The sequence below is a fragment of the Myxocyprinus asiaticus genome, chromosome 24 (assembly GCF_019703515.2).
Source record: "Myxocyprinus asiaticus isolate MX2 ecotype Aquarium Trade chromosome 24, UBuf_Myxa_2, whole genome shotgun sequence".
NCBI lineage: Eukaryota > Metazoa > Chordata > Actinopteri > Cypriniformes > Catostomidae > Myxocyprinus > Myxocyprinus asiaticus.
This window is the reverse complement of record NC_059367.1, coordinates 4,788,261-4,802,302: the sequence shown is the minus strand read 5'-3', so window position 1 is coordinate 4,802,302 and position 14,042 is coordinate 4,788,261. Positions and strand designations below refer to the sequence as shown.

At 38.1% G+C, this 14,042-nt stretch overlaps 1 protein-coding gene across 2 annotated transcripts in view; it reads left to right on the top strand.

The window, feature by feature from the left end:
- Nucleotides 1-13,127, top strand: part of LOC127415414 (leucine-rich repeat transmembrane neuronal protein 4-like) — a 193,765-nt gene extending 180,638 nt beyond the window's left edge. Inside the window, exon 3 of one of the 2 annotated variants that reach the window (XM_051654115.1) lies at nucleotides 7,939-13,127. In XM_051654115.1, coding sequence (XP_051510075.1) covers nucleotides 7,939-8,160 — 222 coding nt within the window. In that variant the 3' untranslated portion in view covers nucleotides 8,161-13,127. The remainder of the gene's footprint in view (nucleotides 1-7,938) is intronic. The other variant, XM_051654116.1, reaches the window with a different exon arrangement.
- Nucleotides 13,128-14,042: the final 915 nt, after the last annotated feature.

The following is a 14,042-nucleotide window of genomic DNA, read 5'->3' as shown; positions in this document are numbered from 1 at the left end:
CCAAGCTTGAAAATGGAAGCAATCCCACTTCCCAAAGCAAATTTCATAAGCATATCTCAGTTTACGTCATTGCGACTGGGAGGCAGGAGCCGTATTTAATCTGACAAGCCTTCATCGTAAATTGATCTGTCTTCTTTAGGGTAATAGAGCGCAATCCAATTGCGGTCTGATGGAACATGTTCTGTGTCTCTGGACGTTGTGTCTCAGCTCTCCAATGTTTGCAGGGCAGTTGCATTTGTGGGTTTAACGCAATCAGTTTTGAGAGTTTACAGATGGCAAAGGTGCTGCTAATCAGCCACAGCAGATTGTGATTTAGTCATCTTAGATATTGAAAGGTGTCTCTCTCTCTATCTTTCTTAATCGCTCAAAGGAACTTGATCTTGTGATGTAATTGAGGGCATTAAAAGGTGTAATTGACAATAACATTAGATCAGTCCCTGTCCACATTAGGGCAGCTGTCATGCTGTACATTAGAATATGCAGCACCAATAATTGTACTTTCCTTTAATCGTGGTTGCATTTATTGTTAGCATTTTCATCATTTCATTTAATGTTCAAAGCTGTTGGTTTATTTATTTTCTTAAAGGATTCGTTTATCCAAACCGTGTCGTATGACTTTTTTTCTTCTGTGGAACACACAATGAGATGTTAAGTAGAATGTCCAAGCTGCTCTTTCAGACTAAGCTACCGTTTGGCTTCAGAAGACTTGGAATATAGTGCACAAGTTGTATTGAATTATTTTTGGTGTTTTTTGGATCAAATCACCATCCACTAGGCGTGTGCCGATATCTAACTTTCTTACTGTGATAATTGCTAAATCTTATACAGTATTATAATGGCATTGTATTACATTTAAAAAAAAAACAGGATGAAAGATAAAAAAAAAAATATTGTTGTTCTTTAATTGCTTTTTTAAATACCAAATTAATGTTTTACATTAAAAGATCACAAAGAAAGTAAATTTGAAAAGGACCTTGAACATTTAAGAAACTAAATGACTAGTTAAATACACAAATAATTTATTTTTTAATGTTTGGATAGACACTGAAACATACGACATGGATGTATTTACAGCATCTAAAAAGTAAAAATGTTTACGTGTTTACAGCATTAAAAATGTTAAATATTTGAAACCTTTATATTATAAATATATTTCTATTTGCCCACAATGGCTGAAATTAATTATTTTACTTTTATTCATTTATCAAATGCTTTGAAAATGTCTTACACATCCAAAATGTAGTTGTGGTGATTTATTCAATGTCATTATTTGCTGTTTATTTCATATTACTGTCTTACGTTAATTGGATCTTCAGACCTTCATTATCACTCATATCATAAACACATGCAATTTAACATGGGTGTCAATCACACACCCGGGCATATCGTGTCCAATCTGGCCCATGGGATGGCTTGTGGAAAAAATTAGGGTTAAATATACTAAAAACATTTGCATTCCTTTACTATTTTAGTGTGATATATTTTGATATTATTCTATTATTAGCTACATCATTATGGATAAACTGTTTAATCTGTTGTGTTGCATGTTATGTGTGACAAGTCGGCGCTCACACATACCCACAAATCAGCCCTTTTTTAGCTGATACTGGATCTTTGAGTAACACAACTCTTCACAGATCAGCACAGGACATTTTACACTTTGATGTTTGTGTGAGTTGCTTTTAGAGATGTACTTTTAGAGCTACTAGAGATTATACATTAATAGCCTACTGATTTATTGCTACCGGACTTTAACTGAAATTAGGTCTGTGGGTTAAAAATTACAATTTTCATTTATAAGTGAAGTATTCCTTTAATCTATAAAGAGTCAATAAATATACTGTATATATATAACCTTTGCAGTTATGTGAATGTACACAAAGCTATATGTGAGTGATTGCATCTCATCACTAGGGTCTGCTTCCTTTAAACAGTCGGGAGCTAATATTACTTAATTACCACGTAATTGGAAACAATTCAAAGCAACAGCGAGGTAGAGGTTTGAATGGTATCAGTAAAATAGCTGTAATGCAATAAGTGTTCCCCACTTAATGAAGTCAAGCCTTCCATTTAAGAGAATATAAGCAGCGGTATGTATACAGAGAGAGAGAGAGAGAGAGAGAGAGGGAGAGAGAGAGAGACTGTCCTGAGACTGCATATAAATCAGGTATTCAGAGCGACTCGCCAACCGCTGGCATGTTTAGATTCTGCTTATGAAAATCACAGATGCGCGCGTGTGTGTGTTGTCCTGTTTGTGGCACATTTCCTGAGCTTTAAATGTCAAACCTACTGTGGTATGGCCTGCTATTCTTGATTTCCCAACATGCACACTCACATCCAGGGAGGAATGTGAGATATGGTTAAAGTTTACCAAATCCTCTGCAACAGCCTTTAAGTAACCTACATTGTATAAAAAAATATTTTGTCATGTAACCTGAAAATTTGCTTCATGTGGAAAAAATAAGCCAAAAATATTTAAATGTTAATACAATTAATCAGTGCACATTATTCCAAAAAGAAGGGAAAAAGAAATATTTGTAATTTATCAAAATGTAATAACATGCTCTGCCTTTGAAATGAATTTGCTTTTATTTTTCAACCACCATCATCCAGTCAGTTCCCAACAAATAAAATAAAATCACACTCACTACTTTTTTTCATCAGTAAATATCCTGTTCCCCTTCTGTCACTCACTCGAAGTTGTGTCGATGTAGTGACACTAGGGGTCGCCCTTGGGAGCCCCAAACACCTCTAATCTTTGAGAAAAGGCCAATGAGAATTGGAGAGTGGAATTTGCATGCCACTGCCCCGGACATACAGGTATAAATGGAGCTGGCTCGCAACCACTCATTCAGATTTTTTTCTTCGGAGCCAAGCGTTTGTGTGTCAGTGAGCTGAATTCCACTGCTGGTCCATTCACCTCAGATAGAAGCGTATGCTTTTGGAAATATGGCGCATCCAGCGGCTTTCTCTCCTTCTGCACGCTTAGTGCAGACTAAGCCCCTGGGCATTTCGACAGCGTTACTTAGAGAGTATATATCTCTACAAAGAGTATATTTTCCTCTATTAGAACAGCATATTGACGTGAACATCTTTTTAAAGACACATATTTTTAAAGATGCCATTTTGTCTTTGTGTAATTCCTGGATGCGGTCGTTATCTCTCCGCCTCCGACGGCCACGGGCGCTGCCTCAAGTGTCTGGGCCACGATCACACTGAGGCAGCGTTTGTGGATGGTTCATGTTCTCATTGCGAGAACATGACCATGGCAACGTTGCGGTCGTGGCTTTCCTTTCTCGGAGGGAAAGCCACTCCAGCCGCCCCCACGCTGGGCCTTCTACCTATGGGTATACTCCAATGGGCGTAGCCTCGCCGGGTAAATCCCCACGGACCTCCCGTTCCCCATCATGCTCATTTGCCCCCATCCAGTTCTGAGGTGAGACCAGCTCGCCTAACGGCCAGCTTAACGTCTCCTTCGGGGCTTGTGAGCAGGATGAGTCCTCAATCACTGCATCGGAGAGCACGCTGGCGATGTCGGATGCCGAGGACTCGACTGGGCTGCCACCTTCGGATGTGCCCGCCCAGTCTGAGTCCGACACAGAGCTGACCGCCATGCTTGCCCAGGCCACCGCGAGTGTTGTGTTGGACTGGAACCCCACCCCCCCGTTCGCAAAGCGCTGCCACCTGGCGGGATCGTCCGGTGCTCCCCTCCAGGGCCTGTAGGACTACGTTATCTCTGGTGCAGCGGCGCAGGCCGCCTCCGCCCTGCATGCCATGGCCCTCCTGCAATTACACCAGGCCAAGGCACTGAAAGAGCTGCACATGGGTAGTCTTGATCCTGATGTGATGCAGGAGCTGCGCTCAGCGTCCAACCTTGCCCTCCGGGCGACGAAGGTCATGGCACGAGCACTCGGGCAGGCGATGTCCACCTTGGTGGTCCAGGAGCGCCACCTGTGGCTGAATCTGGTTGAGATGAGGGATGCCAACAAGGCTCGCTTTCTCAATGCTCCCATCTCCCAGATTGGCCTATTCGGCGACATGTCAAGGACTTTTCCCAGCAGTTCTCGATGGTGAAGAAGCAGACTGAGGCGATACAGCACATCTTGCCCCGACGCGGCTCAAGATCCCGTACCCCGTCTGCTAGCCGAGGGCCTCCCCCTGCAGCGGTGAACAATCCTGAATGCAACTATCCTGAACTATCCAACACAAAACCTGAATGAGTGGTTGCGAGCCAGCTTCTTTTATACCCGTATGTCCAGGGGAGTGGCATGCAAATCCAACTCGCCAATTCTCATTGGCCTTTTCTCAAAGAGTAGAGGTGTTTGGGACTCCCAAGGGCAACCCCTAGTATCACTACATCGACACAATGTCTCGTTCCCTCCATCAGGGAACAGAGGTTACAACAGTAACCGAGACGTTTTTAAATAGCCATGTATTTCATGCAGGAAAATGTCACATTACAGAAGTCAAAGGTTTGTGAACACTGTTTCATGTTGACTTTAGGTTCAGATTAGGTAGATCTCTTAAAATGGTTAGTTAATGAAAAAAATGAAACTTCTGTGACTGTCATTTCATTCCAAACCCTACACTGCAGCAAAAAAAATAAATAAATAAATAAATAAATAAAAAATAATAATAATAATAATAATATTTCTTACTCAGTATTTTTGTCTTGTTTTCCAGTAAAAATATCTAAACATCCCTAAAACAAGATAAAATGACATGAGATATTAAGTCTTGTTTTTAGATGAATATAACTAAATTTAGCTATGTTTATACCTTAAAAACAAAATACTATTTGCAAAATTATCAGTTTCTCTGGATTTACTGTTCATAGGTATGTGTTTGAGTAAAATGAAAATTTTTGTTTTATTTTATAAAGTACTGACAACATTTCTCCAAAATTCCAAATAAAAATATTGTCATTTAGAGCATTTATTTGCAGAATATTACAACTGGTCAAAATAACAAAAAAGATGCAGTGTTTTCAGACCTAGAATAATATTCTTTTTTAACAACACAATACTTATGTTTTAACTTAGGAAGAGTTCAGAAATCAATATTTGGTGGAATAATCCTGATTTTCAATCACAGCTTTCATGCATCTTGGCATGCTCTCTACCAGTCTTTCACATTGCTGCTGGGCGACTTTATGCCACTCCTGGAGCAAAAATTCAAGCAGCTCGGCTTTGTTTGATGGCTTGTGGCCATCCATCTTCCTCTTGATCACATTCCAGAGGTTTTCAGGTCTGGAGATTGGGCTGACCATGATAGGGTCTTCATCCGGCGCTTCTCCATCCACACCTTTATTGACCTGACTGTATGGCATGGAAAAACCAATCCTCAGAGTTGGGGAACATTGTCAGAGCAAAAGAAAGCAAGCAGGCTGTGGTCCTTGACCGAGGCTGTCATTCTGTTTACCATCTCCTTTTGTTTCACTTAAAGGGTTATTTCACCCAAAAATGACAATTCTCTCATCATTTACTCACCCTCATGCCATCCCAGATGTGTGTGACTTTCTTTCTTCAGCAGAACATATTTGAAAAAAATATAAAAATATCTAGGCTCAGTTGGTCCTTAAAATGCAAGTGGATGGTGATACGACATTTGAAGCTCCAAAAAGATCAGATAGTCAGCATAAATGTCATCCATATGACTCTACTGGTTAAATTAATGTCTTCTAAAGCAAAACAATTGATTTTTGGTGTGTAAAAGATCTATATTTAAGTACTTTTTTTGACTATAAATCATTGCTTCTGGTCAGCAGCAGTATAGGCATTATTTATTTATTTTTTTGGGTGAACTATCCCTTTAAGAACAAAAAAAGCCATCGTGAGATTAAATAAATTATGTCAGAATTTTACTTTTTGCGTGGAGTGTCCCTTTAAGGTAACAAATACACACTTTAGTTTTTACAGTTTAATAAGAATATCACTTTCATGCAATGTTTTGAGAGCAGCATCACTTGCATCCATTAATAAAACACTTTTGACTTGTTACAACACCTTCTGTACAATTGGCAAAACAGTTAATTTATGCTTCCTGATTATCCTAAAAATGAGCTCTAAATGATGTTATCACAATTTGCTTTCCAACGGTACCAATTACAACCAGATTGCTATCAAAGTAGTAATTAGGGTCTCTTTTGTGAAGGAGATTGGAGGGGTAAAAAAATAAATTTAATGTGACACTAATTACTGAAACCGTAACTCTTCACTTTTTGTACGGTCCCTGATCTTTATGCCATGTGTATTATAATTAACAGCATTCCATACCATCTTCCACCTGGCAGATGCATTTTCTGTTATTCACAAATGGTTTTTGTGTTGGCACTGTGTAAAAGAGAGTGGCTGTAGCCGCTTGGCAATCTCATTTCATTTGCTGTGTGTGCTAAACGTTTGATTGGCCTGTTGCTGCAAATGAAGAATGTATTTATGGGGTTGATTGCAGAGTTCATGCATCTATTAGGAGAGAGAAGACTTCATTTGTAGTCCACTGAAAATACATTTCACACACTTTAGATAAGTTGCGTCCGTGTTTGGTGCATTTATTTGGACATGACGCAAACTTTTCATTTGTAAATATGGTTAAGTATCACTGCAGATTTCGATTCAAATTTACAATTCAGTTTTGATTTCAATACGTTTTGATTTGATTTGGGTATATTTCAGTTATAATGTTTATTTTGCTTACATATGAAAGACTTTCTCTCTGCTAATAATGTAAATTATATAGAGAACCTTATAACTTGGAAAATGATGAAAATATTTCTTAAAAAAATGTATAACAGGGCCCAAACTATGCAGTTCAATCGCTATTTATTTTACAGATGTAATAATCAACACAAGCAAAAACTGAAGTAAACTTTAAAGTAAAAGTAAATGATTGATCTTGGGATTTAAATAATTTAATCAGAAAATCAAGAACATAGTCTAATCACAACTCGTAATCGTACGAGATGGCAAAATCGTAAGATATCGTACAACTTGTGTTGGGTGCGTTCTAATTACAAAGTAATAAGTTACTGTAATCGTATTACTTAATTACTTAGTCAAAAAGTAGTTTAACACATTACATTTAAAATTATTGTAATCAGTTATAGTTAGTGACTTTCAGTTAAGTTAATTACTTTTTTAGAACTCTTGGGTTACACATATTTAAAAAAAAATTGCATATAGAGTAATACATTTAAAACATGGATTATGTACATCTGTACATATAAACTTGCGTGGAACAATGAACAAGAAGGAAATATAGACATTATTTTGAATTTGTTGAGTGGAAAAATGAACTTCTGTAAAAAAGTGTTTTTAAATGTCACCTATAAGTAATTAGTAATGTGCTTATTATATCATAAAGAAACCAAAGAATTATTGGTAATTCAATACCAATTTTATAGAAGTACTTAGTAATTGGTAGTGGATTACTTTTTTGAGCAACACTGCATACAGCTTGGCTTGTACGAAAAGGTACAACTTTTATTCCCAAATACCAACAAATCAACAAAGAGAATTACTACACAATTTGGTCACACTCAAACAAGCTTGTAAATGTAGTTGGTTATGTAATGCAAACATTCAAATGTATCGCTGTACAAGTCATGAGCTATAGTAAAAGTGTTTAGATGTCACAAGATAGCATTTTGCGAGGAACAGGGTGAAAAATAAGTGTTTATGAACTGATAATCTGCCGTGCTTTTCCTCGTGATTTGTGTGAAAGGGAATAAAAGTCATTGTTTTTGTAGCACCTCTTGTGTTCATTTCACCAGGTAACTACCGCGATACATACAACAAGCCACGTAAAAAAGCATGTTGCTAAAATGTAGGTATAGTAACGTGTTCTATGAGACTAGGTTGACTGGTTGAGCGATAGGAATATTTTCATTAAACAAAACAATAACGCTGTGTTTCTTATTCTCTATATTTTCCTTTCTCATAGGCTCCTCAACAGATGGGCACATTGGCGTTCTACAGATACGAACAGCCCATCGTGGACTACTGCCAGGCACACCATCCCATGCATATGAACCGGGGCTTTGAGCCCCCCTCACAGGCCATCGAGGGGCTGGGGGCACGAGAACGCCGCACTGTCCCTTCCTCTGGCCTCCTTCCTTCCGTGCCTGCAGCCCCTCTCTCAGACATCCGCACCCTGCCACAGTGAGCTGGATATAGACTTGTCCACTACCACTGTCACCTGTGTCCCTGGAGGGCATACGTTCTACCCCCAACACACACCCCAACGATTGGGAACAGAGATATATGGGCCAGTGTGACAGACAACAAACTCTGTGGACAGCATCAGTCTTTGTCACAAACTGGATTAAAGCTGGGTTTGTCATTCTCAAGAGTCATCGTTGTACGATCAATGTGATTTAGAATCATAGGAAAAAAAAAACAATCTTTTGGATGCTTTTTGTCCTGGTATGTTTTGGGTTATTTTGTGGCACCTACAAAAAGTTTTGTTCAGAAACCTTCGTGTCAAAGTGGAAATGTTGCAACTGAGAAATAAATACCAAGGCCTCAACAGCACACATATTCCGACAAGGATAAATTGGTGTTTTCTCAAAAGCAGAAGTGATTGGAGGAATAGTTTACCCTAAAATGAAAATGACTTATTTTCTTGCGTAAAACATAAAAGGAGATGTTTTAAAAAACATTCGCTCTACTCCGTACAACCAAACGCATATTGCTACCAGGGGTGGTCAAGCTCCAAAACAAATGACAAAACTGCACAATAAAAGTAGTCAAATTTAATTGTTATTCACTCTAAATAATCCCATCTAGTCTGTTTCTTACAGAAAGCTATCATATTTTATTCAGAAGACTTGGAATGTAATGCACAAGTCATATGGACTTTTATTATGCTTTTTTCTCCTGTTTGGAGGACAAATGCCAATTGTTACTATATGCTTTTGTTGAATGGAGTGAACATTCTCCTCAACATCTCCTTTTGTGTTTCATAAAAGAAAAGAAAAGGAAACAAGGGTGAGTAAATGACAGAATCGTCATTTTTGGTTAAACTATTCTTTTAAACAGAATGTGTCCTGTAAATAGAATTGAGGGGAAAGCAATGCAGTGTGCAAAGGAATTTCTGGGCAGATTTGAGCATTAAAATATTTAATGTTTTTATAATAAGGCATTTTAGAAAGACTCTTGCCCTTTGAAGGCAGTTATAATAGCTTTTTATAAAATTGCCCAGTTTAATTCATCATGGTTAGGTTATGAATTTTAATTGTAAATGGGGAAAATATTCCTCACTTGACAGCTTTTTTTATTGTGAATCTTTTAAACGAGTCTTGATCATAATGACCATGAATATAATGGTAATATGATGAAAGAAAACTCATTATACCAGGGTGACTTTAGTCTAAAATCACTGACAGCCATATTATTTGTCATAGCTCTGTCTTACACAGACAGTGGAAAACATACAACGCTAAATTCCAAAACTTAATTAGTTGCTTTGCTGTAAACATAGGCAGCATCCTAATCAAAATGGAATCTCATACTGTTAGTGACTGAATTGGAACGCTCTACATAGGCAGCAACTTTGTGCACAACACAAATATTTATTTGTGTGCAACACACTGGAGAGTCAGTTTAAGTTAAAGCTCGAACCCTCTCCTGTACTCTAGACTTTGTGACTCAACCTAACCAGTACTGTAAAATTTTAAGCCTAAACCCGAAATTGCTCACTCTCTTTGTACTTGCTTGGAGAAGAAATTATATTTGTTGCATAAGGCTGTATTTTATTCAAGCATCGTAGGCAACATTTGTGACAGTATAGTAACAGGAAACATACACTACAGGTAAGGCAGCACCTCAGCACACTAGAGCAAAAGGGGAAAAAAGCATTGGTTTACTGTTTATCAAGTACTGAAATTTCGCTGGGTAAAGAACAATCTGGAATCATATGTAAAAGTCACATAAAGTCCTCTTTTCAACCTGAACTTCTTCAGAACTTTGAATCTCTGTGACACTTGTGCTAAAAATAGCTAGAAGTGCAACAAATGAAATGGAACACTGTTATCTTGAGATGCGTATATAAAAATGTATGTTTTTCTTTTTTCACTTGGTCCTGTGCGAGACGCTGAAAAACAGTGTGACGTGGCACAATGGTCAAAGACGTCTATTCAGCTCATGTTTACATAGAACAACAATTGAAAAACAATGCAGACGCTTGCAAAAATAAGTTTGTGTGAGCATGTCTGTGAGTGAGAGTGTGTGCACGAAACAAGTTATGGAAAAGTAAAATAAAAATTCATATATTAAATCAATTTAGGCTATATTATATATACAGTATATATGACAATATAACACATTCAGTGTGAACAGCCACTAACTCTTCTGTTTGCGCATGTATGTGAGTGAGAACACGTGCGCGTAAAAAGTTACGTTCAAATTGTAAAAATTATTATATATTTGTGACAGATCTCTTACTCAGTTGGGAAGGAGGAAGCGAGGGCCGGGTAAACTGTACACGAAAGTTTTTTTTTTCAAAACACTTTTCAGCGTAACGCAAGGTTTGCTTTTCAGCCTGACATAAATGCACACACATAAACAATGCTGCTGCGTCTCTCTCTCTCCCCTCTGGCAGTCTGGACTGCCCTTTTATCCCTCTCCAGCTCTCACTGCAACACAAAACAGCTGTTAGAGATAATTTCCCACAGGTGTCAATCCTTACTGCTCTTCCTCTCCCGCCCTCGCTCTCCACAGACATCGCTTGGCCACGCCCCCATCTCCACATTGTTTAATTAATGAAGCCTATATTATACTATCAAAATATTTATAATAATTATTATTTATTTAACTATTAATTACACACCCAAATCTGACCTGAACACAAGGCTATACTTTATAAACTGACCCAAACTCAAATGCATTTTCGGGTCCCATCTGGCTCAGGTCAGGTAGTAGACCTCTAATCACAATTGATTCCAAAAGAGTTTAATCAAAGTCTTTCTAGCAAGTCAGTCCACTTTCGGCCATGTTTGGAATACTCTCGGGAGGCTATTTCCAGTCATGAAAGTGCAGCTCCTATCTACTTGAATGGGGAAAGACCGAAATCTCCAAAACGGTTGGTCAAGATTTTGATCAAAAAACATTTTAAATCAGCAGTAAAATCTGACAATACTGGTATCATAAATTGTGCTTTTTTACCTCAGATTACACAAAAAAATGCAATTTTCCTGGCTTGTATAGCTAATGCGCATGCTCGTTCTCAAGTTCTTTGACAGGCAGTGTCTGTATCTAAAATGTGATCGTCTCTTTTACATGTAAGGCGGGACTTCCTTTCTACATCCGCTGAACGTTGGCTGTCATTGGGCGTTCCAATTTCTCCTTTTAATAGAAGTGGCCCATCTCTGCTAAATAGTCTCTGGTTTAATGTTATCATGTTGCTAAGCTAACAACATGATTCTCAAATTAGCATAACAATATGCAGCACACAAATATTGGGTTAAATAGTAAAACATTTTATTAGATATATCTTTTTGTCGACACTTTTCAGCATTTTTTTTTTCATCCAATTTGGAATGCACAATTCCCTGTGCGCTTTATTTTTTATTTTTTTCTCATCCTCGTGGTCGCGTAGTGATTCGCCTCAATCCGAGTGGCGGAGGATGAATCCCAGTTGCCTCCGCGTCTGAGACCATCAACCCACGCATCTTATCACCTGGCTTGTTGAGCGCATTGCCACGGAGACATAGCGCGTGTGGAGGCTACACGCCATCCACCGCGGCATCCGCGCCCAACACACCACGCGCCCCACCGAGAACGAACCACATTATAGTGACCACGAGGAGGTTACCCCATGTGACTCTACCCTCCCTAGCAACCGGGCCAATTTGGTTGCTTAGGAGACCTGGTTGGAGTCACTCAGCACGCCCTGGGATTCGAACTAGTGAACTAGCGAACTCCAGGGCCGACACTTTTCAGTATTAAATAAAAGATACATATATTTACAGTCAACATTTTGTTCACTATCTTTGATAAACTTTATCGTAATGCTGCCTTAGAAATCAACCAGTTGCTGCCTAAGGGAGCACACCAATGATAGCTCAAAATGCTGTCTAGGTAGGCATCTCACTAGGCTTTGGAACAGAGCTAATTTGTGAGGTTTTCTTGTTAAATTTGTCTTCTTGTTATGATTTAAAACCTCTGTTTTTATATCCACTGGTCCAATCCGTTGAATACCTATTGTTTAGCTGTATGTATGCTCTGGGATCCTACATTAGCACCATAACTTGAAAACCATTGTGAAAGCAGCTCAGCTACATCATTTAACCTGTTTTAAGGCCATCGATGCTGTCCCGCACCTCTGTCCCACAACTGGACATTATACTGTATTCCAAGAGGCCCGGATTGACCCATTAAATGACATGGAAATGGATGTAAATTCTTTTTGTTATGACATAACACACATTCCACCTGGAACTGTAAAAATATACATTAAAAAAAGACTGGGAGGGACTTACAGACACTATAAAGTGGAAGAGAATACTTCCCCAACTGGACTTACTTGTCTTGTAAATATTATGTAAATTAAAAAAGGATGTCTTTGCTTCAACAGCAACACAATCTTGTTACCTAGAAGAGGAGCCTTATCTTTAATCCAGGAGGAAGCGCGTGAATGCATTGAATGTGTCTGTGTGCGTGTTAGCGTGAGTGCATGAAACTGTGGGAAAGTGAGAATTGAAGAGGAAAACAAGATGGCTGTGTTAGAAAATTAGCCTGCTGTTTGAAAAAAACAACATTTGTTTCAGAATTTTTTTTTTCATTTCCTTTTGCGATTTTAAATAATTGCAACATATGTTTGATGCATCTGTCACTGAACACCAGTCCTCCAATAACTACATTGATTTTCCAACCAAATGTTTTTATACCAGTATTTATGTAAAAAAAAAAAAAAAAAAAAAAAAAAAACATATAACTAGTATATACTTTTGACTTTTACCCCCCAATGCAATACCTGTGTCTTCAAGCAGAATGGCCGATTTCTGTTCTGATGGCAAGTTTGTGCTGATTATTTTAAGCATTTGACTGTGTTTTCCTGTATCCTAGCAATGAGGTTGAAATATTTCATTTTTGTCCGTTCAAAAGTTATAAAGCGTAAAAATTGTTTCTTTATTACGCCTGGCTGTCTCTTTCTTCCCTTTATTTCAAGGACACTGACCAAGTGCTGTGCACACCATGCTCTTAAAATCATCTTAAGTCCCTTTCACATGTTGTGCTTCAAAACAACGCAGAATGCAAGCACAGTGCGGCGCTTTCACCTCTGCATGAAAAATGTTGCAAATAGCATCACAGAACTGTAATTTTACGAGGTTGCTAGGTAGCAAAAAAGGTGGGTAATCATCAGTGAAATCATGTATATAACACAACAGTGCCAGCCGTCTTGGTTTTGGAAGTATTTGTCCCATTCATTTTTTCATTTCATAATATCCTTCATAAAACCGTTCTAAGCCATGAACCAAACCAACCAGCTCCGAGGTGAATCACAACATTACAAATTTTCATTTTAAGCAAAAAAGCATTTGAAAATCGGACAAAAAGACAAAGGTAAAAGACTGTGTATGTGAACTGCAATCCCATTTAGCATTGTGAATGACGTAATCGAATGAAAAACGATAAAACTATTGGTTTAAAGTTGTTGATTATAAGTATAGCATATAACATTCAGATGTATACAGATATACAAGTAGTTTGAGAGTGTTGGGAAACTTACGTCATTCACAGTGCATCATGGGAGTGGGCAGTCACTGCTGAGCTCTTTTGCTGCAGTTTGTCAATTCACTGTGAAGTTCTGGCTCATAAGAGTCATGTTCGTTTGAGAATTGGAGTACATTAGTATGTTTTTAAATTAACTAAAATTAATCGCTCATAAGAGTCACATGTTAGAGAATCGGAACTACTGTATACTGGTTGCACTGTATATTTTTATTTCAATATAAAGCAGCGCATAAGAATCATATTCGTTCAGGAATAGGACTATGTTAGTCTTGCTGTATGTTTTAGATTCACTAAATGAATCAACTCAATATT